We start from the raw sequence: 26,714 nt of genomic DNA, 5'->3' as shown, positions 1-26,714 counted from the left end.
AGGAGCTGGTAAGAAATTGGATTGTGGTGATGGATGGGTTCCTGTTCTGGAGCCCAAGGCATTCTTCATCTGTCACAGTAAATGAAATACGGCACAAATATACCAAATGATTTTGTCTCGTTTTGTGTCTATGCGAGTCGATTTCACCAGCAAAAAATAGCTACCAGGATACCTTACAACTGCCTACTATTATTGCACTATATTTGGCTAGGATATCCAGATGTGTCATTACTGTCGTGTGGCACTGTCTTTAGAATTCTTCAGTTGCAGCGCTCGAGAGAATCAATCTCAGCAATCAGAGTTTCCAGCTAAAAGGCATTTCCACTAACAGCCCTGCAAAACCTCCTTTTCGAGGGTTAATGAGAAGGAGCGCACGTTATTTCATTTGGATGCCATGCAACGTCCAAATCTGCTGGATAATTTTGCAGAGACAACGACGATTGTCCCCTTGAAACCGCAGCCCACCCCCAGGCGCTGCACGTTCACAAAGAGACATCGCTTCTCGAAAGGGAAAAAAAAAGAGGACTACAGTTCCCAGGTGGCCCACGCTCCGCCTTTTCACAGCGTCACGTGCCAAGGAGCATCCTGGAGATGGTAGGACCGCGCCTATGCTTTGCCGCCCGACGTCGTTCTTTCTCGCCTACGTTCGGACCTCAACTCCCATCGGCCCCGGCGGGTCGGGGGGGCGGGAGCCCGGGGCGCTGTGTAGCTGCAGTCGCAGCTGAGCCGAGCCGGCAGCGTGGTAGTAGACAGTGTTTGTCGGGAGAGCGACCGGGGACCCGGGTTAGCAGAGCGAAAAGCCCAAGCGATCCCGCCCGCGAGAGCCAGACATGTCGGTGCAAGTGGCGGCGGCGAAAATGGCCGAAGTGGAGCTGAGGGACGTGGGCAAGGAGAAGCCCTCGGCGCAACCCCCCCACCCCATCATCGCCGTCACCCCCGCCGCCGGGGAGAAAGCGGCGGCGGCCGCCGAGCCGACGCTCGCCGCCCCGCCGTTAACGGTGCCCAACCCGGAGTCCAGCCCGGCCCTGCTGAGCAGCGCCAATCCGGTGAAAGCGCTGCAGCCGCCGGCTTCGGCCATGAAACGGAGCGACCCCCACAACCACCACCGCCACCACCGGGAAGGGGAGGCCATGGTCAGCCCGGACGGCACGGTCACCGAGGCTCCGCGCACGGTCAAAAAGGTAAGGAAGGCTGCCCCCTCCCCCCTCAAATTTATCTTCCCCGTGACTACCGGAACGCCCTAGATTTATAACCGCTTCGTGCAGGGAAAGCGCTTTTGACGAGACTCGGCTGTCGTAGGCGCAGCGGTTCCGCCGGAACGGAGCGCTTTCTCCGGGGACTCTTTTTATTCTCTTTCCCGGCGCGAGCGGAGGTGGCGGTGGAATGCCGCTCGGTTGGCAAGGTGAAAGGAGGCGTCACGATGCGGCGTCTCCCACGCTCTTGGAGTAGGTGCCCGCTGAAGTGCGTATCCCTCCGCCGCCCTGTCCCTGCTCCTCATTGGATGCGGCGCTCTTATTGGCTGCTGGCCTGAGGGGGAGGGAGGGAAGAAGACCCTCCGTCTCTCTCTGGGCTGTAATTGTGCGCACGTGAAGGCTGCTTGCTTGCTGCAAGGTGCAGTGCGGGGGAGCCATTGTGGCACCGGGTTGCGGTGCAAGCCTGGCTGCTCATCCCATTCGTCCCCTTCTAATAAAACCAGGGGAGAGCTTTCTTTGGCCACTGCTGCATTGTTTGCGAGGGGAGGGTTTAGGAGGCGAATGTGAGCTTATTCTACGTGTATGCTAGGCATGCTTGAATTTGAAAGCCTATTATTTGTGATCAATCGGTAACGATTGTTTTCCATGCTTGGCTTTTTTTCGATATTGATGGAAGGTGCTGCGGTCTGTTATGCGCGCTACTAGGGATGGGCTGTCATTCGCCTATAATAGTGCGCACACACAGTTCTTAAATTGTGCTCACATTTTATTAAAGAGTGTGCACTCCTTCCTAATGGTTTGTGCATATGGAAAAGGATGAGATGGGAGGCACCATGCTTCGGGGGGGGGGGGGGGGGGGGGGGGGGGGGATATACTAACCTTCTCAGAGCTACAGGCCGGGAGTAATACAAAAAAAACTATAAAAGTTTATTACATAAATCATATATACAAGGTTTTGTAATTTGGACATTTTCTTTTTTTGGTCAGTTTTCAAAACAAAAGCGTCTAAGTTCAAAATGCCCAAAATCAAGACACTGGGATGTAGGAGGAGCCAGCATTTTTAGTTGACTGGTCCCCCAGACATCCCAGGAAAGCAAAGGGCACCCTAGGGGGCACTGCCAGGTACACATCTCACCACTGCTCCTTATCTTGTCTGCTGACCCGCCCTCAAACCCACCCAGAACCCACTACCCCCTACTGTACACCACCACCATAGCCCTTACAGGTGAAGGGGGCACCATGGATTTCTGGTGAGTTCTGGAGGGCTCACAGTTTCCTTCACAAGTCTAACAGGTAGGGGGAGGTATGGGCCTGGGACCACCTGTCTTCAGTGCACTGCACCGACTACTACACTACTCCAGAGATCTGCATGCTACTCTAATGGACCTGAATATTACATCTGAGGTTGGCATAAAGGCTGACAAGTAATGTTTTAAATCACATTTTTGGGGGGTGGGAGGGGGTTAGTGACCACGAGGGGCGTAAGGAGAGGTCATCCCAGAGTGGTCATCTGGTCATTATTCATTATAAAACCAGGTCTAGCTCAAAACATCTTAATTTTAGTCCTAGACGGTTGTTTTGTTCCATTATGGCTGAAAAATGTCCAAATGATAGGAATGCCCAGATCCCGCCCTTGACACACTCCCTTGTGATTTGAACGTACTTCTGACGGATTTCATAGAAAAACGGCTAAAAATTGGTTTTGAAAATACCAATTTGGATGTTTTTGTGAGAAAAACGTCCAAATGCAGATTTATGCCAGTTTTTGGACGTTTTTCTCTTTTGAAAATGAGCTCCATCGTGCACACGTTAAAGACAAATGTGGTCTTTCTACTTACAACGCACACTCCTCTAAGAGTAGGTGCTCTTGATGTTCGTTCCAGAACGGCGGGGGGGGGGACTAACAAAACATTTTTTTGGTTGCCCATCTGTAGCTGGTATCTATCATATTGCTTCATGTTTGGCAGATACTCAGGAACTCAATTGTGTTTAAGCTCTTGTTTTGTAGCCAGCATTGAAGTAGCCTTTGAGTGGTATATAAGTGCTTCAGCAACTTTCTGGAAAGGTAGACAGTAGTTCTGTATAGTCATTGCTTTGTGTGTATTCTTGAAACTGGCTCATACAAAATGTCCAAGTTGATAACCAACAGGGATTTCTGCTCAGTCCTAACAGTAGTAACATAGTAGATGATGGCTGAACGTTCCATCTTGTCTGTCCAACATTCACACTCATTATTAATTAATGGTTAAGCCATCAATGGATGTGGTATAAAATATTTGATCCTCATGTTTCTTTGCCATTTCTGGGACACAGACCGTAGAAGTCCGCCTGGCACTGTCCTCCCATTCCATAAAACAAATAGGAGAAAGTTTTTCTTTACTCAGTGAGTAGTTGGACTCTGGAACTCGTTGCCGGAGAATGTAGTGTCAGCAGCTGGCCTTACGGAGTTTAAGGGGGGTTTGGACAGATTCCTGAAGGTAAAGTCCATTGAACATTATTTTATTTATATATATATATATATATATATATATATATATATATATATAAATTTTTTTTTTTTTTTTTGGGGGGGGGGGGGGGGGGTTGCCAGGTTCTTGAAGCCTGGATTGGCCACTGTTGGAGACAGGATGCTGGCTTGATGGACCCTTGGTCTTTTCCCAGTATGGCGGTGCTTATGTGTTTTATACTGGACTTGCAGTCGAAGGCCTCTCCAGCCCATCCTAAACTGTTTTGCCATATACCAGACACGGACCATAGAAGTCTGCCTGGCACTGGCCTTAGTTCTTCACAGCCGGAGTCGCCATCTAAGCACCACTCGACACATCACACAACACAGTCATTTAAGTTTTGTTTTTTATACCATCCATTTTCTAGTTAAGGATCCTCTGTGTTCTCTTGGGGCTGCTGTGTCATAAGCTTTCATTTGCAGCTCTCCACATTCACATCCACTGCAGCCTTATCTCTGGCCCAGGCATTTTGACACTTCTCTACAAGGAGGGCCCTTCCAGCTCTTTGGTTTCCAGTTTTGTGGTCATTCTGAGTCTAGATAGTAATGCTGAGCAGTAGCTGTGAATAGTAACAGTATATAAATGATGGCAGATAAAGATCAGCATGTCCAGTCTGCCCAGAAAGGTAGCCAGGGTTATTACAACCTCTCCTTTTATTTTTAGACTTTTTCAGGTTACCCCCTGTATGCCTTTTTGAAAGAGTGAAAATCGTTACTGGAAATGATCTATAGTCATTTTGTTCCATCTTCTTGCCATATAGGGCTCCCCTCAGTTTATCTCCTGCCTTTTTGAATTCTGTCACTGGTTTTGCCCTCACCAATGTAACATTGGCAAATATGTTATATTAAATATTTTTAAACTGTTGTAAGTTGCTTAGTGCAATTCTTATGGGTCGATCAAAGGGGACATAAAATAGAAGAATATAAAACAAGACAACACAACGTATCTGTATTATTTGAAGGGTTTCTATGAATTGGTAAAGAATATTAATTCTTTAAAAATCAATTTCATAATACACTTTAACTGAAAATGCACTGACAGACTATGCATGATTATACGTTTAAAAGCTTAATCATAAGAATAGGTGGGGGGGGGGGGGGGGGGCTCAATGGTAGTTACGCAAATGCAGGAATGTCTGGTACTGATCCCCAAAATCAATTTCTACTTGTCGTGTCATGAGATACAGAGAGAATCCCTATATGGCAAGAAGATGGAATGAAAAGTTCAGTGCATTTCCAATCACAGCAAAATTTAAATTACTTTCTCTCTCTATTAAAAAAAGGCATTGAGGAGGTAACTTAACAGAATGGCAGGTACAACCATAGCCATCTTTCTGGGCAGACTGGCTGGGCCAAACTGGTCTTCTATTTGCCAACATTTACTATGTAAATACTACCATATCCAACAATAAATATTTCAAAATACATTTTATAAGAGTACATATATTTTGTGTTTCATTATATAACACTATTGATAATTTAAATTTAGTTATTAAAATAGTACTTGCAGTTGGTGTTCTCCCAAATATAGAAAGTTGTTTTGCTATGAAGATTCATATAAGGTTGTTCTTTTATGAGGAGTTTATTAAGAGGGGTGGAAACTATTTAGAAAACTTATCCAACAATCAGGTTTTTTTTTTTTTTTTTAGGAGATGGACACTAAAAATGCAAAAACATTTTTACCATATTGCAGAAGAAAACTATCAGGAGAAATAAAGCATCTTTGGGCATCTGGCTTTGTGATAGATTTATATCCCCTTTATTTTATCACTGTAGTGATAGTTCTTAAGCTGCGGTGGCTATGTATGAGGGCTCCTTAAGGACTCTTGTAGTTATGGCCACTAGGTGTCACCATTGCACAATGACTGACCCTCTTATCCCCTCTCCATTCCCACTTCCAGGACTGTGAACTGTGCTAGCCATCAAACCCATCCCTCTGCACTACATTGCCAGTTCCTAACATATATTTATGTGTATTTGTAGCTGTCCCCCCCCCCCCCCCCCCCACACACACACACACTTCTTGCCTCTTTTCCTTTAGTGAGAAGTATAAGTACATGTTTACAACTTGTAAGGTACCTGTAATTGTTTGTCTAAATATGTAACTAAGAACAGTGAGGTATTGCAACAATGTATCTTGGGGGAGGGCAGTTGAATCTGTCATGAGAAGGTTTTCATGGGTAGTTCTAGGTACTGACTGACTTTCCTTTGGGGCAGTGTTTTCAAGTGGGTTATTTTTATTCATAATCTTTGACAGCTCACCCAGTCACATTGGGGCTTATTTTCAAAGCACTTAGACTTTCAAAGTTCCATAGTGAACTATGGAACTTTGTAAGTCTAAATGCTTTGAAAATACGCCTCGCTTGTATGTAGTTCATATCTTGTTCTCTTTGTAATGAAACTTTGAATTAAGCCTTCTCCCCAACTGGCTATTAATTACTGCTGTTCAGTGTCTGTTGTGATCATTAAGAGGGTCTTTTAGTAAGATGCACTAGTGTTTTTTTTTTTTTTTAGCTTGCACTAAAAATCAGCAGGTGCTAAACGCTGCGACACATATTATATTCCTATGGTCATCTCAGCATTTAGCGCCAGCTGAAAACCCTAGCGTACTTTAGTAAAAGACCCTCTAAATGCCAAACCTGGGTAATTTTGCTTTTAACAAATTGAATAGGAAACCATAGAAAGGGAATGCAAAAATGCTATGGGGTTGGTGTGCTACTTAATGTAGTTTTACAATTAGAGCAATGCTTATTGGTTCCACTTAGATCAGCGTTTCTCAACCCAGCCCTGAAGGCAGGGTTGGGAAACACCAACGTAGAGTTAAACAGCAACATTTGAAATATGTACTGCTTTATATATGCTTATAACTTACCTAAATAGTTGATATTTTTAAATATACATGTTTCTTAGCTTTAATGCTTTCACATTTGGTTTTATTCTCTTCTTTCAGTTTTTGTCTGAATGTATTCTTGTATGTTTTAATAAATGGAGTGCCCTTTTAATATGTCTCTATCTGCTTGTGAAATGTTTTGAGTGGCTGTTTATGCTAAATTTGCAATTTGTGTGTATTAGCATGCAGGTATTCACATGGGGATCTGATGAGGGTTGATGTTACCAGTGCTCGTTACTTGGATTTCCAATGGTGGCAGTCATAAAGTACTGTCAAGACTGAGAGATGTCTGTTTTTCATCTGCAGGGACTTGTGCATTAACAGGTTGTACTATCAGAACTTTTTTCCAAACTCTGAGTGATTTTCTATTTATTATTTTGCCCACAGTTATGAGTTGGACAGTAGCTGTCATTTATCTCACAACCAGTCTTAATTTCTAGTCTTCAACCATTTAGTGTCCCATTTACTAAGCTGCATTAGCTGTTTAACATGGGAATTAACCATGTGCCAGCAGTTAATGCAGCAAGTTGCTAGGTGTGCTAATTGCTACTAATGTGGGAAATGACATTTTGTGGCATGTAAAGGGCAGAGATCATCATCAAATGTTAACAGCTAATGTGGCAGAAAATGCAGTACAGTTAATTACACCTTATGAGCTGTATTATCTGTTGTGCAGCTAAGGTATGGTAGCAAACTTTCTTGCATTAATTGATGGCAGTCCTGCCTGCCCCCAACAGTCATTGCAGAGGTTTTGCAATTACAATTTAATTTTTGAAGTTAATTCACCTTAGTATTTTCTTCTTTGGCTCATGCCTTCCCAGATGTAGTTTTAGGCAAGTTACATTCAGGTATAGTAGGTATTTTTCAGCTTCTGGACAGCTTAGAACCTATGTTTGCATTTAAAGGCAATGGAGGGTTAAGGGACCTGCCCCCAAGGTCAGAAGGAGCAACAGTGGGATTTGAACCTTGATTCTCAGGCTGCTTCTTTAAGCACTGGGAGATTGACCTACGTGTAAACTTACTTCCAGTGTGGAAAAATATACTAAAAATTAACTTTTTAAACTCCTCTTCAGTGTGATTTTTTTTTTTTTTTAACTGTAGTCCCAGAAGTGAAATACAAAGTTCTCTCCAAAGACAAGCAGGATAGCAGGCCCTCAAATATGATTCCATCAAATGAAACCTGCATGGAAAATGTCTGTCTAACTAGAACAATTTAGGAAAACTTTAGAGGCAATACTGTTCATTCCCTGCTTGTTCCGTCATACAGGTCTTCCTTGATCTTCGTATTTCCGCAGACCTTATACTCTCTTCTTATTTGTGTTTTGAATATAAGTTATGAATTATTGGTTGCTTTTTGGACCTCTTTTTGTTTCATGCTAGTGTTTCTAGTTAGAAATATTGAAAAATCGAAGTCTTAATTTCTTTTTTGGACATAGCTTCCCAAAAGATTTCCCAGCAGGGTCCAGGAGCTGTCTCGGATGTTGGCTTCTTTCAGTGCCTGCGCTGAAGCATCACTATCAGGAACGGATGTCTTCTGATTCATACCTGAAAAGGAGAAAAGCATTCGTCCTTCAACACAGGGGCTCAGATGTGTCAATATCAGACTCCATTGGAATGCATCATTGAGAGCAGTGATGTATTTTTGAAGCAATGCCAGATAGAAGTCCATTCTACCACCTCAGTGTTGGAAGGGTTGTGCAAACCTCCAAAGACTAGTGTTCAGGGCATAGTTTCACCTACTGTTTTCCTTTCAACTTTGACAGCAGCAGCCTATAAGAAGGAAAGGAGGGGGGGGGGGGGGAAGGGAAGGGGACTTGATATACCACCTTTCTCTGGTTTTTGCAACTACATTCATAGCGGTTTACATAGTATATACAGGTACTTATTTATACTCGGGGCAATGGAGGATTAAGTGACTTGTCCAGAGTCATAAGAAGCTGCCGTGGGAATCAAACCCAGTTCCCCAGGATCAAAGTCTGCTGCACTAACCACTAGGCTACTCCTCCAGAAGGATAAATTAGTCTCTTGTGGATTCATGCTTGACATATCACATCTTCTTTGACATTGATGCAGAGGATTATGTAGCCAGTTCTTGAGAGAGCATTGGTCTCAACATCGAGGGTCTCGGAGTCAGTCAGCCACAACTGTCTGTTTCCACTGTACTGGGGGAGGAAAATTCCCAGGGGCACCCATGTGCACAAGTGTCCAAATGCTCTCAGTTGAAGAATATTCACACACCTCTTATTGACTTACAAGTGCATTTACTCTGCAGCTCCTCGGTACCTCTCCACTCTTATCTCTCCTTGCACTCCTCCCCAGGAACTCTGTTCACTGGGTAAATCTCTCTTATCTGCACCCTTCTCCTCCACCGCTAACTCCAGACTCTATTCCTTTTATCTTTCTGCACCATATTCCTGGAATAGACTTGCTGAGCCAGTACGTCAAGTTCCATCTCTGGCCATGTTCAAATCTAGGCTAAAAGCCCATTTTTTTGATGCTGCTTTTAACTCCTAACCCTTACTTGTTCAGTACCCATGTTTTATCATTCCCACTTTAGTAATTCCCTTATCCCTTATTTGCCCTATTTGTCTGTCTTAATTAGATTGTAAGCTCTGTCGAGCAAGGACTGACTCTTCATGTTCAGTATACTGTGCTGCATACGTCTAGTAGCGCTATAGAATAAGTAGTAGTAGTAGTTGCATCCCTCAGACTAGGTCTGCCCAACTCCAGTCACTAGAAGGTAAGAGTAAGGGACATGAAAAGCACATGCTTTTGAGACTGTGTCAAGGGTCTTTTCTGTTGTTACCCACAGACTATCATAGCTGTGGAACCTAAACCTTTATTGTAATTTTGCAGCCCCATGGAGAGAATTTGTTTGGAGATAAGGTAAAAAAAGGCATCTTCTCTGATTAGGATGCAGTACAAACACAGGGGTGTCAAACTGCAAATTAGTCAGGGTTTCAGGATATCCCTAAAGAATATTCATTATTAAATAACTGGGTAAATGTATTCCAATATAGTTGTATCAATTGTATCAAACACTCTAACTATGACAACTATAACTTGTTAAAATTTTTTTATTATATACTAGTAAAAAAGGCCCGTTTCTGACAGAAATGAAACGGGCTCTAGCAAGGTTTTCCTCGGAGTGTGTATGTTTGAGAGAGTGTATGTGCGAGTGACTGTGTGTGAGAGAGTGAATGTGCGACTGTGTGTGTGTGAGAGAGTGAGTGAGTCTGGGTGCGAGTGTGTCTGTGAGAGAGAGAGAGTGTGTGTGTGTGAGAATGAGTGTGTGTGCAAGTGCGTATGTGAGAGACAGTGTGAGAGAGAGGGAGTGTGTTTCACACAGATAAAGTGTGTGCAAGAGAGAGAGTGTGTGTGAGACACAGACTCTCTGTGAGACTGTGTATGAGACCAAGAGAGTGTGTGAGTGACTGTGTGACACATAGAGAGTGAATGTGATACAGTGTGAGACATAGAGTGTGTGAGAGAGAGAAAGAGTGTGTGTGACAGAGATACCTCCCCCTCCCTCCCTCTCTCTGGTGTCTGAGCGTTACTGTGCAGGACGCTGAGCTCTGGCTGTGCTTCAAGGAACTGACCAATCCTGTTTAATAGAATGCACCTCCAACATTCTGAAGCTGAGAAACCTCGTGTGGTTGGTCACTTCTGCTTGTGACGAACCCGGAAGTACGTGATGTCAATTCAGGAGATGGATACACAGAGCAGGAATGCCTCAGCCATGCAGTCAGCTTCAGAATGTTGGAGGTGCGTTTTATTATATAGGATTATAAACTTATCAATACAATTTTCTAAAAACTATTACATACATATCATGCTGTTGCTCACCATTCAAACACATACTCATATATCATCAAACACGTACTACTCCTTTAAAAAAACAACACACCAGTACCCATCCTATCAGCAAGTCTTAGTACTTATCTCAACAGTCCTCCAGCTCGATGTTCCACAAATGGATGTATAATTGCTGTTTAGCTGACACACTGTAGAGAAAACTTCATTTCGTTCTCCAAACAGTCGTTGAAAATAAAGCACTGTAGGTATCAATCCTTCAAATCTGTCCATTACATCTTCATACTCTGAATAGTGCTCCGTATGCCACATTGAACCGAGGTTCAGGTATTAAGGTGATAAGGGCCTCATTGGTGAAAGTACAGGTTCCCCCCCCCCCCCCCCCCCCCCCCCAAGTGATAGGTACAATGAAGTATGCTAAAAGGGGTCTGCACAAAAATGGATTTAACAATTTATAAAATTCAATGGCATAATGGGTCAGGCCCTGGGGGGCAGTATGGCTTTTCATGACCTTTATCGCTTTCTGGATTTCCTTCACCTTTAATGGGTTATTAAGAAATTCCAAGAGCCCAGGAGGAAATTTGGGCATTCCTTAGTGCTGTAAGGTAGTCTTGTAATCTATCTAAGGATGGTTCTACGTGTGCTTTTTACATAGATTTAAAGAATTCTAACATAAGTCAAGCAATTTCTTCCACCTTAAGAGGTTTGTGAGTCACCTGGTCTCTTCATGGACAGGACATAGCTAATGTTCTCTCTAAGTGGCGTGTATGAGTAATCATACATTTTAGAAGCATTGCTCACAGATTTTACATGGTTGCTCCCCAAATTATTTCTGCGCTATATGCAGAAATGCAAATACTGGCGCTCAAAAATTTATTGGTTTTTGAAACTTGTTGCTCACATGAAAAAGAATTGTTCTTTTCACAGTGCTTTCTCTAGAGCTATAATACCTGCAGAGATTTGTTTGTTTCTGGCACTTGTAGCTAATATGTCCCTTCGGAGCATCACCTTTGCAGCCTCCTAGAAAAGAAGGGGATCCTCCTGCATGTTGACCGTTACGATCCGCAAGCTCTTCCCATAAGTAGGAAGGGAACCTCCAAGATCTTTTTCTGATAAAATGGTTCCATAGCCATGCCCACCCAAATTAGGGCATGATCAGATATCTCCATCAGACCTATGTATACAAATGTAATTGAGGAAAAAAGCTCTGTAGAGACCAAAGTATAATCAGTTCTAGAAAGTGAACCGTGAGCCTGTACCAAATGTGCCAAGTCTCTCTTTCATCAGTGTTCAATGGGCACCGTACGTCAACCAGACCCAACACCTGACAACGTAATTCCTTTCCCTTATCCATGTGTGGTGTTACAGGGGCAGTTGATCTGTGTATCTGTGGGTCCATAGCTAAATTGAACTATTCCACCAATATTAAAGGTGTCCCAATTTGCATCGCTCACAAATGTATCGGGTGTTTATAAAACACCAGATCATAATTAATGGGGCCATAAAGTACTAAAAAAATAGTATCCCAACCTTGGAGGAGGAGCTGAAGCAATAGATAATGCCCCTCTGTATCCTTGGCAAACAATATTTTTAAACTAGGATCGCTATCCCTCTCTTCCTACCATCTGAGGATGAATAGAACGCCTCATCCACCCAGTGTTGCTGCAGGTTTTGATCTGTGTCTGACAGCCTAGTTTCTTAGAGACATTTTATATCAGTTTTATGGCCATTAAGTGCTGCAGGTATTTTGGTTCTCTTTATAGGAGATGTGATCCCCATTACGTTCCATGACACCAGTCTATTGTGCAACAAACCTAATGTGCAGATACAGGATGAGGCAAAAAAAAAAAAAGTAACCCTAGAATTTTTTGCTGCTTTCTCAAAAACCTGTTTGAATTTCAACATGAAATTTTTACAGCTTTATTTGTTATTCAATATCATTCCACTCAGCACATTATCTTTAAACATGGCGAAGTTAAAGACATTTTTGCATGTTAAAAAAATGTTTGCACTGTATAACTACTGTTTGAAAGAAAAAAAAAAAAAAGGGGGTACTAGCTTACTGTTAATGATGTCACAGTGACAGAGGCCTCTAACATTGTTCTCCAGACAAAACTCTTATCACAAGCTTCACCCAAAGCCGCAAACAATCACCGAACTTGAGGAAGCGCTGCAGATGATCTGGGACAGCCTGCCACAGGGACAAGGCTGTTAAGAGTTTCCTAAAGTGACTGAAGGCCTGTGTTAAAGCTGGGAGCGGACACTTTGAGCATTCAGAGTGGCTGCGAATTTCTGACACGTTAATTATATCATTTGAATGACATTATTTTGCAGTGTTTTCTTGTGCTAAATTGTTAGGTAATAACGTTAACTACTGCTACTACTTATCATTTCTATAGCGCTACTAGACGTATGCAGCGCTATACACTTGAACATGCAGTCCCTGCTCGACAGAGCTTACAATGTAGTTAGGACAGACAAACTGGACAAACAAGAGATAAGGAAATATTAAAGTGAGGGTGATAAGGGTTCTGAACAAGATAAAATAAGGGTTATGAACAACGCTAAAATGTCAGTAACATCAAAATAGCTTAAGATAATGTTGTTTAATTTTTATTTATTTTTGTTACATTTGTACCCCGCGCTTTCCCACTCATGGCAGGCTCAATGCAGCTTACATGGGGCAATGGAGGGTTAAGTGACTTGCCCAGAGTCACAAGGAGCTGCCTGTGCCTGAAGTAGGAATCGAACTCAGTTCCCCAGGACCCCCCCCCCCCACCTATTACACTTGTGGAGGAAACAGCGAGCCCTCCAAAACCCACCAGAAACCCACTGTACCCATATCTAGGTGCCCCCCTTCATCCCTAAGGGCTATGGTAGTGGTGTACGTTTTCTTTTGGGGGGGGGGGGTTACTGCCTCCTGGGTTTGCTCAAGCAAGGTTTTTCTCTTCTAGTAGAAACTATTGCAGTACTTGAGTGGAATCTACAGCAATTGGTTGTGCTAGGGGATTTTAATTTAGCCATCTTTGACACTCTGGCCCAGATGCATCAACCATACGTAAAAAAAATCTAAAATGTTAAAGTCCTTAATGAATTTGAAAAAATGAAGCATGCACCAAAAAAACAAGTCGCACATGTTCGGTGCAGTATAGAAAAGTACAATGTGTCAAAGATTCGTAATCCCCATCGGTAATCGGCCCCTAAAGCATGCGCAGAGCAGGACATATTAATATGTAGGGCTATAGCTCGATCGAATTTTTAAATTGCGATTAGTAACGCGTTAATCGAGTTAACCATGATTAACATTCAGCCCTAGTAATGGGTAAATATGATGACTGAATAAGTACGTAAAATTTCTTGTAGAAATTCAAAGTAGTTGCTGGGAAAAAAACTAGGGGATTACTTTATTTGCCTCATTCTGTGTATATATAAAAAGGATAGTCCAATGGTAAGTTCCCTGTTCTTTGTCCTGAGACCCCAGCCTCTTCGGGGCACACTGATAGCTTATATATTATACAGCTCATTCTCCTACATACTTATTATACTTAATAAAGTTGCAGTCTTGGATTTGACATCTCGCTGCCTCATCATTAGACAACTGTATGTTGGTAAACTTTAGAGCTCCATGTTCCCTCCAACCCTCATCCCCCCTACGAGCTAAATGTACATACGCCATATGGCTTAGCCATTTGTCACGCACCTAAGCACCAGAAGGAATAGAGGGATCACATTGCAAGTGCCAGAGACTCCCCAACACCACCTATGATAGAAATGTTACTTATGTAATAGAAAATTACAGTAGAATATCCAACCCTTTTAAACCAGACATGACTCTAGGATACATGTATATAACTCAATGAACCAGAAATTCAACATCCTTGCCATTCTGTGATGAATAAGCAAGTTCTTATGATTCCCTTTACTGTGATGAAACAGGAACTCCACCTGTTTTGTGTCGAATTGCCTTATGTTCTTTTCTCCAAACAATCACAAAAATGAGGGAGATAGTAATTTCTAAAAATCAGGGGTATTAATTGCGGTTTCACCACTCAAGTGTTGGCAATATCCTCTTCCTCAAAGGTGTTCAAGTATTCCTACACTGCCTGAAGTGTTTCTAGCACTATCCAACAAATGTTGCGGAATACTTTTAATTTCTAGGTATGAGAACATAAATCTGACTTTCTTTTGAAATAGTTTGCCATAGATCAGGGTGAAACATTTCCTACATTCCATCAGTGTTGGCAAGTAATCTTAAATATGCACACTAACAGGCTTATTTATTAAATAGAAGGGCGCTCATCGTTCAACACAAATCGGAAGATAGGCGTCCTTCTCACAGGGTCACTCAAATCAGCATAATCAAAAGCTGATTTTGGGCGTCAACTGCTTTCCGTCGCGGGGATGACCAAAGTTCAAGGGGGCGTGTTGGAAGCATAGTGAAGGCGGGACTGGGGCATGTTTAACACATGGGCATCCTCGGCCAATAATGAAAAAAAGAAGGGTGTCCCTGACGAACGCTTGGGCGACTTTACTTGGTCCTTTTTTTTTTTTATGACCAAGCCACAAAAATGTGCCTTAAATGTCCAGATGACCACTGGAGGGAATCGGGGATGACCTCCTCTTCCTCCCCCAGTGGTCACTAACCCCCTCCCACCCTAAAAAAAAAATTTTTAAATATTTTTTCCAGCCTCTGTGCTATCCTGAAATATTATACCCAGCTCCATGACAGCAGTATGCAAGTCCCTGGAGCAGTTTTAGTGGGTACTGCAGTGCACTAAAGGCAGGCGGACCCAAGCCCCCCCCCCCCCCACCTGTTAAACTTGTGGAGGAAACAGTGAGCCCTCCAAAACCCACTGTACCCGTATCTAGGTGCCCTCCCCTTCATCCCTATGGTAGTGGTGTACGTTTTTTTTTTTTTGGGGGGGGGGGGGGTTGGTTTGCTCAAGCAAGGTTTTTCTCTTCTAGTAGAAACTATTGCAGTACTTGAGTGGAATCTACTAAGGTGCATTGAAAAATGGCCTTCGGTAGCATAGGCGTCAGTTTTTCAGTGCGCCTACAAAAAATGCCTTTTAAATATTTTTGCCGAAAATGGACATGTGGTAAAATAAAAATTGCCGTGAGTCCATTTTGGGTCTGAGACCTTACTGCCAGACATTGACTTAGCGGTAAGGTCTCTCGTGTTAACAATGCGATAATTGCCTACGCGCTTCAAGTCAGAGTTACCGCCCGATTTTTGCCACACGCCAGAAAGTAAAGTATGTTTTCTGGTGCGCATAGTGGATACGCATAAAAAATGAAATTACTGCATGGGCCACACTGTAGCCGGGCGGTAACTCTGAATTGGCGCATGTTGGGAGTGTGTAAACGCCTACGCAGCTTAGTAAAAGGGCCCCTTTATTTGCAAATAAATGAACAAAACAGCCAGTCTTACAATATTAGCGGCTAGAGACCAGTTCAAAGCAGCCATGCAGTACACTGAGAGGGGCATAATTGAAAGGGGCGCCCAAGTTTTCCTGAGGACGTCTTCGCAGGACGTACTTGCGAAGGGGCGTGGAACCCCGTATTATCGAAACAAGATGGGCGTCCATCTTTTGTTTCGATAATACGGTCGGGGACGCCCAAATCGTGAAATTTAGGTCGACCTTAGAGATGGTCTTCTCCGATTTTCAGCGATAATGGAAACCGAGACGCCCATCTGAGAAACGACCAAATCCTTCAAGCCCTTTGGTTGTGGGAGGAGCCAGCATTCGTAGTGCACTGGTCCCCCTCACATGCCAGGACACCAACCGGACACCCTAGGGGGCACTGCAGTGGACTTCATAAATTGCTCCCAGGTGCATAGCTCCCTTACCTTGTGTGCTGAGCCCCCCATCCCCCCCACAAAAAAAATAAAACCCACTCCCCACAACTGTACACCACTACCATAGCCCTAAGGGGTGAAGGGGGGCACCTAGATGTGGGTACAGTGGGTTTCTGGTGGGTTTTGAAGGGCTCACATTTACCATCCCAAGTGTAACAGTACCCACTAAAACTGCTCCAGGGACCTGCATACTGCTGTCATGGAGCTGGGTATGACATTTGAGGCTGGCATAGAGGCTGGGAAAATATTTAAATAATTTTTTTAGGGTGGGAGGGGGTTAGTGACCACTGGGGGAGGAAGGGGAGGTCATCCCCGATTCCCTCTGGCGGTTATCTGGTCATTTGGGCACATTTTTGTGACTTGGTCGTAAGAAAAAAAGGACCAAGTAAAGTCGCCCAAGTGTTCGTCAGGGACGCCCTTCTTTTTTCCATTATCGGTCGAGGATGCCCATGTGTTAGGAACGCCCTAGTCACGCCTTCACTATGCCTGTGACATGACCCCGTGAACTTTGGTTGTCCCCGTGATGAAAAGCAGTTGAGGACGCCCAAAATCGGCTTTTGGTTATGTCGATTTGGGCGACACTGTGAGAAGGAAGCCCATCTTCCGATTTGTATCGAAAGATGAGCGCCCTTCTCTTTTGAAAATAAGCCTGTGAGTATTCCAGCTGTAGCAAAGTAAACAGGGACAGTTTCTACTTTATCAGTAACAACCACCCCCTCCCATCTTAACCTAAATGTTGCTTGGAGTTTTTAAAATTTAAGATCTTCGCTGATGAATTACAATTCTTTTGATCGTATTATATTCATAATAGTCAAGACCATCCAATTGGCTGAAATATATTTAAAACAATTAAAACCTAGATGTAAAAACAGAAATGTTCCTAAGTGATTTATCTAAAACTATTCAGTTTCTTTTGCAGCTTGTAGTGAAAGGAAATACTGTTGGATTTTGTTTTTCTAATTTACTTTAGCTTTGGGTATGATGATTGATCTTGCTTTAACTTAGAAAAATTGATAAGATAGTTCAAACTGGTTTTTATTTTTTTTCAAGTTGAGAATGTTATGGTATTCCAAGCTTTAATTCTCGCATCTGGTTTATTAACGGGTTTCCAGAATCATCTTTGAGACCTCTCCAGGTGGTTCAGAATGTTGCTGCACGCGTCTTGCTGGGAGCGAATCGATTTGATCATGCAACACCTTTATTGTTTGAATTGCATTGGCTTCCTATTAGTTGGTGAGTTAAATTTAAAATTCTCAACTGTAGTCCATAAAGCTTTGTATAGCGATGACTCCAATCAAGATAGATAAATAGAGGCCTCATTGTTCTCTGTGGGCCTTATGATTTGAGAATTGGTTCTTGTTAGATGTATCAACATTTTGGAAAGTTCATTTAAATGACACCTGAGACTGTATTTTTTTTTCTCCGTAGCTGCTCCACTATTAGGAATTCTTTACCTACTGAACTATGATTTAACTGATAATGCTGTCATTCAGGACAGAGCATAAAGCTTTTGTTCCATCAAGCATATTCTAAAATTTCAATAATTAGGCATTGTCCAATTATGATAGAGAATGTGTTTTATGACTAAATGATTATTATGTTTTTTAAATTTGTGAGTATTGGTTTTATATTATCCATTGTATGATTTATGGTTTTATAACGTATATGTTTTTGTTATCCATTTTTGAACTGTGATAATAGCAGGCTACAGATTTTTAAATTGCTGCTTTATAGAGCTTTCTTGTTGAAAGAAAGCTCAGCGAGACCAGCACCATCAGCAACAACCTGGAGTGGGTAGGGGTTTGGAGGGGCTCAATCACCTATATAGACTTCGATTGGACCTGGTGGTTGCTGGGATGCTCAGTCGGTGTCGGCAGGACTGTCGGACTGGGGGAATGTCCGGTGTCTAAAATGGCTTTTGGACTCAATTTTCTGAAGGAGGGGGAGATTCCGGTGGATGAAGGTGGTGATCACTGTGGTCAGGCTTTTTCTGTGAGTGGTTGCTGGCCAGGGGCCAGGAGATGGTTTTCTCCCAGGGGTTTGTTGCTACAGATAATTGTGTGCCTGATAGGGAGTTTTTTTGTTGGGGGAGGGGATTTTTTGCTGGCTTGGAGGTGCATGAACATCAAATTTTGAACCAAGATAGGAGTTATGGTTATTAGATGTTTGTTAGATTCTTGATGTACCATCTTTCTGTGTCCCTAGTGGGCTCACAATGTAAGGTTTTGGTGCCAGTTGAGAGAATTAATGGGGTGATTTTGGTAGTCGGAGGGTTGTCGATACCAGATAGATAGAGAATAAGCTACGTTTTCTGTTCAGGCTGCTCCTAAATATGGGAGAGTAGGTGAATATGTGAGCATCCCTAAGTTTTGGTAATTATCCACTTGTGTGCCTGACTCAGTGATGAAAAAGCATTTTTGTTAATCTGTAACAGGTGTTAGACAAAAGGATTGATCAGAGACACAGTCCTTCTGACCTCTGAAGATTGCATTCATCTGAAACCAGTTGAAGAAACGAGGGGACTGCTACATAGAAGGGAAAGGAAAGGAAAAGGGATAGGATTTGATATACTGTCTTTCAGTGATTACAAAGTGTTTTACATATTATATAGAGGTAGTTATTTTCTACCTAGGGCAGTGGAGGGTTATGTGACTTGCCCAGAGTCACAAGGAGCTGCAGTGGGAATCAAACCTGGCTCCTCAGGTTCTCAGGCTGCTGAGTTCTGGAAGAGCTGTTCCGTTCCAGCGATATACAAAGTCGCCTTCTTGTGTGACTGATCAATCCTGGTGTCTATGGAATATGCCTTTTTATAGGTAGGCAGTAGTGCTTTGCCTGCAGAGATCAAGGGCAAGTGCACTTATCAGATGGTAAATCAGGAAAGATTTTAGAATATGAAAGATGGGGAAAATATATTGAAACTAGTAAAAAAGGCCCGTTTCTGACACAAATGAAACGGGCGCTAGCAAGGTTTTCCTCGGAGTGTGTATGTTTGGGAGAGTGTATGTGAGAGTGACTGTTTGAGAGTCAGAGTGAAAGTGTGAGTGTGTGTGAGAGAGAGTGAGTCTGGGTGTGAGTGTGTTTGTGAGAGAGTGTGTGTGTGAGAATGAGAGTGTGTGCAAGTGTGTATGTGAGACACAGTGTGAGAGAGAGTGTGTGTGTGTGGGCGAGAGAGAGAGTGTGTGTGAGACACAGATTCTCTGTTTGAGTGAGTGTATGAGACCAAGCGAGTGTGTGAGTGACTGTGTGGCACATAGAGAGTGAATGTGATACAGTGTGAGACAGAGTGTGTGAGAGTGAGAGTCAGAAAGACATTGTATATCAGAGAGAGAGTGTGAGCCGTGCCCTCCCAATCCATGGCCATCTGTCCCCTGGCCCCTCCATTCATCCTTTTCCAGCAATTCCCCTCTCTCCCTGAGCCCTGCCCTCCCAATCAATGCCCATCCATGCTCCTCTGTCCCCTGCCCCCTCCATTCATCCCTTTCCAGCAATTCCCCTCTCTCCCTGAGCCCTGCCCTCCCAATCCATGCCCATCCATGTTTCTCTGTCACCTGCCCCCTCCATTCATCCCTATCCAGCATTTTCCCTCTCTGCCTGAGGCCTGCCCTGCAATCCATATCCATCCATGCCCATCTGTTCCCTCCATTCATCCCTATCCAGCATTTCCCCTCTCCCTGAGTCCTGCCCTTCCAATCCATGCCCATCCATGCTCCTTTGTCACCTGGCCCCTCCATTCATCCCTATCCAGCAATTGCCCTCTCTCCCTGAGGCCTGCCCTGCAATCCATATCCATCCATGCCCATCTGTCTCCTCTATTCATCCCTAGCCAGCAATTTCCCTCTCTCCCTGAGTCCTGCCCTCCCAATCCATGCTCCTCTGTCCCCTGCCCCCTCCATTCATCCTTTTCCAGCAATTCCCCTCTCTCCCTGAGCCCTGCCCTCCCAATCCATGGCCATCCATGTTTCTCTGTCACCTGCCCCCTCCATTCATCCCTATCCAGCATTTTCCCTCTCTGCCTGAGGCCTGTCCTGCAATCCATATCCATCCATGCCCATCTGTTCCCTCCATTCATCCCTATCCAGCATTTCCCCTCTCCCTGAGTCCTGCCCTTCCAATCCATGCCCATCCATGCTCCTTTGTCACCTGGCCCCTCCATTCATCCCTATCCAGCAATTGCCCTCTCTCCCTGAGGCCTGCCCTGCAATCCATATCCATCCATGCCCATCTGTCTCCTCTATTCATCCCTAGCCAGCAATTTCCCTCTCTCCCTGAGTCCTGCCCTCCCAATCCATGCTCCTCTGTCCCCTGCCCCCTCCATTCATCCATTTCCAGCAATTCCCCTCTCTCCCTGAGCCCTGCCCTCGCAATCCATGCCCATCCATGCTCCTCTGTCCCCTGCCCCCTCCATTCATCCATTTCCAGCAATTCCCCTCTCTCCCTGAGCCCTGCCCTCGCAATCCATGCCCATCCATGCTCCTCTGTCCCCTGCCCCCTCCATTCATCCATTTCCAGCAATTCCCCTCTCTCCCTGAGCCCTGCCCTCGCAATCCATGCCCATCCATGCTCCTCTGTCCCCTGCCCCCTCCATTCATCCATTTCCAGCAATTCCCCTCTCTCCCTGAGCCCTGCCCTCGCAATCCATGCCCATCCATGCTCCTCTGTCCCCTGCCGCCTCCATTCATCCTTTTCCAGCAAGTCCCCTCTCTCCCTTCCATGACCCCCCCCCCTCGCATCCATGCTCCTCTCTATCCCATGTCCCAGCCTGGCCCGCCCTCTTCTCCTCCCCCCCTTCGCATCCATGTCCCCCCTTCGCATCCATGCATCGTTTTGTTTTGTTTTTTCTTCTTTTTCAATTTACCTCCGTGGCGTTTCCGGCAGCGAAGCGTCAGGGAAGGAGGCGGCGCTCCCGACGTGTAGCTTTCCCTTCGCTGTGTTCCGCCTTATTTTGAAGGCGGAACACAGCGAAGGGAAGGCTAGACGTCGGGAGCGCCGCCTCCTTCCCTGACGTTTCGCTTCCGGATTTGTTTGTTTTGTCGCGAGGGCGGGGCAGAGACGGCTGGCTGGCTGGCTTGAAGGGAGGCTTCACACCACGAATCCACGAACCCTACAGCTTCAGTGACGTCAGATGGCTTCAGGGCATGGCTTCAGGGCTTCAGGGCTTCACAGAACGTTGTCCTCATTAGAACGTTCACGGTGCGTTTTATTATATTAGATGTTTGTTCACTTAAGTTTATCAACTCATGTATAGCCTCCTTTTTTTTCTTGCATGTCTGAGAATTCATAAGGAGTCTCTAGTATTTTCTGCAAGTCTACACAATACGTTTAATTTGCATATGTATTGTCATAATCCCCACAATGTCATAATTCTTGTGATGTGCTTTTATGATGTCAGATTTCGAATACTATAAAGCTAGATTTAAATAGATTGCATTCATTTAGGAGTTCTGTTGTGGGTGGAAATGTGGAACCATCATTAGTATGAAATATAAGGATAGAGCAATTATTTGAAAGGTAATTTCTGGTTTTTTTACTAGGGCTGCATTTCGATTAAAATTTTTAATCATGATTAATTGCGTGATTACAAATTTTAATCTTGCGATTAAAGGCAGGGTATAGCCAGCTGTCCATTGGGGAGGGTACAGGAGGAGAGGAGCACAGGGTGAACTGGAGGGAGGGGACACACATTTTTTTCTTTCCCCCACTGCACACATTTCCTCTTTCCTCCCCCACCACACACATTAGATAGCATACTTCTGCTGATGCTAAAGCCCCGCCAGTCAAAAACATCCACTGCCAAAAGCTTCTCCCTTCCTCCTTGTGCTGCCATGGGAGTGAGGAAGGTAACGGAGTGCTTCCAACCGCTGATGCTGGCACTTCCTGAACATGCGCAGCTCATACACAAACTGAGCATGCTGGGGGGGAGTGCAAGCGTTGGTGGTTGGAGGAACTTGGCTGATTTCCTTGCTCCTCAGACAGTTTGAGGAGGAAGGGGTCACTCAGGCAGCGGATTTCTTTGGCTACTCCACCAGCCATTGAACAGGTTTGGAGGGGGATCTGAGCCCTCCTTTGAGGGGAGGGCCTCCCGATTAAAGGCCCAGCATCTCCCCTTCTCCCGCCTCCAGGTTCAACTCTCTATCCCTCCTCCCCTCTATCCCCAGGTCCATTATCCCTCTCTCCCAATCCCCCTCTCCCGTCCAACTCTTCTCTCTTTTTCTTCCTTTCCTCCCTCCACCTCCACCCCAGGCCAATTATCTCTTTCTCTCTCTTGTCTCCTATTTCTCCCTCTCCCCTACCCTCCTGCTGCCACTACCACCCAAGGTCCTCCCTCCCTCCCTCCTAGGATGGCCGGCTGGCCGGGCCATCTGATGTTATTTCTCTCCTCTCCCCCCTGCCACCACCACCCAAGGTCCTCCCTCCCCCCTCCCTGGACTGCCAGCAGCTCTCTCCCCCCCTCCCCAGACTGCCTGATTTACCTTTTTCACTGTATTCAGGAAGTCTTTGGCCCTGCAGCAGCTGTACTGAAAAGCCGTTGCCTGCACTGGGCCTTCCCTCTGATGCATCCCGCCCCCTTTTAATGCAGCTTCCTTTTGGGACTGGTCGTCGGTAAGACCCGGTACAAGCTGCAGGCAGATTTTCGGGATGCCTGCCATTGTTGCAGTGCCCAAAATTTCCTGAATTTTCTGAAAACTGAAGTGAAAAGATAAACTAGATGGGCAGGGGAGATGGGAGAGAGCCGCTGGTGGTCGGGGGAAGGGATGCCAGACCACTCTGAGCTGGAGGAGGTGTGGGAGGGAGGCAGTTAATTAAATCACAATTAACTAATTAACTAATGTGTAGCCATAGTTTTTACCTGTTTATTTTAGATAACATTTTTTTAGGTAAAATAATTTCCCCAACATTCATTTTGTCAATTTCAGTTATAAACTGGCTTGTATTGGGCCATGGTGCCACTAATCTTTGCTTGCATCTTTTTCAGTAGTAGCTCAAGGTGAGTTACATTCAGGTACACTGAGTATTCCCTGTCTCTGGAGGGCTCACAATCTAATTTTGTACCTGAGGCAATGAAGGGTTAAGTGACTTGCTAAAGATCACAAGGAGCAGCAGTGGGATTTGAACCAGCCATCTCTGGCTGTCAAGACCAGTGCTGTAACCACTAGGCCACACCTCCTTTTTCACTGTTTTCAGGAAGTCTTTGGCCCTGCAGCAGAGGCAGCCATACTGAAAAGCTACCTACTTGAATATTTAATCTGTTAGGTTTCACAACTGACGTCACAATTGTTGCAGTTGTCTGGGTCTTGCTGTGACTGCCATTGTGATGATGGCTGAAATGTCGGTTCTACTTGGAGGTGGCAAGACCCAAACAAAGGCAACAATCATACTTGTTTTTTTTTCCTCCATTTTATATCCTCTACCAAATCAGCTCAGTCATTGCAGTAAGAGTCCTCAATTGTGGACCTTGAGTTTGTTTACCAGGTGTTGCCATTGCATAGTAACTGCCCAGGGCAGTGTTTTTTCATTGCAAGGCCTAGGGGCTGCAGGGGTGGAGCTCCTTGATTCTCATCCCACAGTAAACACTGTTCTTCTACTGTTTTTTTTAAGCTTGCTGCTAGTCCTGCCTCCGGAACAATTGCCCTGTTTTGCTTAGGAACTGCACAGCTCTTAGTGAATTTGAGCCATGCAGTGTCCAAAGGTCCATGTTATTTCCACAAGACTAAGCAAACTTTGAAGGAATTTGGATAATTCATAGCTCAAACTCACCTATGGCTATATTATGCTGAAAGAAAACAGAGTAGATGTTCCTGTAGCAAGATTCTGTGGAAGGTGAGGGAGGGAGCATCAACAAACTGAGTTGGCTTGGAGAGAATGGGGACGGGATGATGAGAGTGGAGACTAACATAGGCTAGGAGAGTATGTGTATTTAGAGAAGACAAGCTCAGGGAGAGAGAAAATTTAAGAAAATAAGAATAGCCATACTGGGTCAGACCAATGGTCTTTCTACCCAGTATCCTGCTTCCAACAGTGGCCAATCCAGGTCACAAGTACCTGGCAGAAACCCAAATAGCAGCAACATTCCATGCTACCAAACCCTGGGCAAGCAGTGGCTTTCCCATGTCCATCCCAATAAGAGTCTGTGGACCTTTCCTCCAGGAACGTATCCAAACCTTTTTTAAACCTAGGTACGCTGCCTGCTGTTGCTACATCCTCCAGCAGCGAGTTCCAGAGCTTAACTATTCTTTGAGTGAAAAAATATTTCCTCCTATTTGTTTTGATACTATTTCCATGTAATTTCATTGAGTGCCCCCTGGTCTTTGTAGTTTTTGAAACAGTAAAAAATTGATTCACTTTTACCTGTTCTACACCACTCAGGATTTTGTAGACCTCAATCATATCTCCCCTCAGCTGTCTTTTTTCCAAGCTGAAGAGCCCTAACCTCTGTAGCCTCTCCTCATATAAGAGGCATTCCTCCCCCTTATCATTTTGGTTGCTCTTCTTTGAACCTTTTCTAATTCTACTGTGTCTTTTTTGAGATATGGTGACCAGAACTGAACACAATACTCAAGGTGAGGTTGCACCATGGAGCAATAGAGGCATTTTATTAATTTTGGTCTTATTTACTATCCCTTTCCTAATAATTCCTAGAATCCTGTTTGCTCTTTTGGCTGACGCCTCCACACACTGGGCAGAAGATTTTAGTGTATTGTCTACAATACCTAGATCTTTTTCTTGAGTGCTGACTCCTAAGGTTTGAGGAATCAGATTTGGTGGTTCCACATGTTGTTCTCTGTGTGCTTGAACAATTAGACTGGATGCATCGTTGAAGAACATCTTCTGTCTTCATTTCCATGGGTACTAGCCTCTTCATCAGTTTTGCTGGCTCTTATACTGGCTTAGTAAACACCACCTCCAGGAATCAAAACCAGGCCCTCTACATATTTATTTATTTGGATTTTGCTCACACCTTTTTCAGTAGTAGCTCAAGGTGAGTTACACTCAGGTACTCTGGATATTTCTCTGTCCCAGGAGGGCTCACAATCTAAGTTTGTAACTGAGGCAATGGAGGGTTAAGTGACTTGCCCAAGATCACAAGGAGCAGCAGCAGCAGGATTAAACTGGCCACCTCTGGATTGCAAGACCGGTGCTCTAACCACTAGGCCACTCCTCCACTCTTATTCTTTGGGGTTCTACATGGAATGTTGCTACTCTGAGATTCTGCATGGAATCTTGTTACTCTTTAGGATTCTAGAATCTTGGTATTTATTTATTTGGATTTTGCTCACACCTTTTTCAGTAGTAGCTCAAGTTACGTTCGGGTGCTCTGGATATTTCTCTGTCCCAGGAGTGCTCACAATCTAAGTTTGTACCTGAGGCAATGGAGGGTTAAGTGACTTGCCCAAGATCACAAGGAGCAGCAGTAGGATTTGAACTGGCCACCTCTGGATTGCAAGACCGGTGATCTAACCACTAGGCCACTCCTCCACACATAGTGTTCAGAATAACCAGGCTGGCCCTATTTTTTTCATAACCATGATTTGAGTTAATTTGAGAGCAAAGACATTTGTGCTCATTTTCAAAACACATAGACTTAAAGTTACATAGAGGCATATTTTCAAAGCACTTAGCCTTCTATGGAACTTTGGAAGGCTAAGTGCTTTGAAAATATGCCTCATAGTAACCTATTCAACTTTGTAAATCTATATGCTTTGAAAACGAGTCTCATTGTGTGTAGTCCAAGGGTCCTGAATTCTCAAGGACACCTTCCTGATGGGTGCAGTATTAGAATGTGAAAAATCCAAACTGTTTCCTAAGGCTGTTAATTTTTCGTATTGGAAATGTATTGTATGAACACCTCATATACCAATAGTGCCGGAACCAAACAAAACTGATAGTTGAATTTTTTTTAAGACCTCAGCAGTGGCACACAGTGAGCATAGGTCAGCCTTATCGAGATTTAAGCACCATATTCATCATTGGTCTTTTAATAGAAAAAAATATATACACATACACACACAAACAACTTTATTGTTGAATAATTATAACAGAAAATACAACTATTGGTTTTGTTTGATTGGTTCTAGCACTATTGGTGTATGATGTGAAGATTTTTGCTGGGATTGGAACTTTGTCAGCTATTTGTTGTTTGTTTGAACACCTGCTATCAGATACACAAAAAGGATTTACATGTTAAATTGTTAGTGGATTAGTGGATGCAAGCACATTAGAGCTATGGGGCGGGAGAAAAGGGCCAGGTCATATCAATTGTATTTCTTATAACTGCACTCCAAAGATCTGTAGCAGTGGACAGATTGGTAAGCCACACTAGTGCAATATTGATTTACTGGAGTGTGAAATGCAGGAAAACATTACAAAATCTGATCTTATGTCTGAATAGCTCACAGCAAGAGGGACTCTTGAATGTGTTGATCCAGTATTCTCAAATGTGCAGCGACATTACAC

General features: G+C 44.2%; 1 protein-coding gene across 1 annotated transcript in view; it reads left to right on the top strand.

Moving 5' to 3' along the window:
* The first annotated feature begins 733 nt into the window (after nucleotides 1-733).
* AHCYL2 (adenosylhomocysteinase like 2) overlaps nucleotides 734-26,714 on the top strand; it is a 184,587-nt gene continuing 158,606 nt past the window's right edge. Inside the window, exon 1 of the mRNA XM_030216847.1 lies at nucleotides 734-1,181. Within this exon, the coding sequence (XP_030072707.1) occupies nucleotides 831-1,181 (351 nt within the window). The 5' untranslated portion in view covers nucleotides 734-830. The remainder of the gene's footprint in view (nucleotides 1,182-26,714) is intronic.

This window comes from Microcaecilia unicolor, chromosome 10 (genome assembly GCF_901765095.1).
Source record: "Microcaecilia unicolor chromosome 10, aMicUni1.1, whole genome shotgun sequence".
Lineage (NCBI taxonomy): Eukaryota > Metazoa > Chordata > Amphibia > Gymnophiona > Siphonopidae > Microcaecilia > Microcaecilia unicolor.
This window is presented reverse-complemented; position numbering and strand designations above follow the sequence as displayed.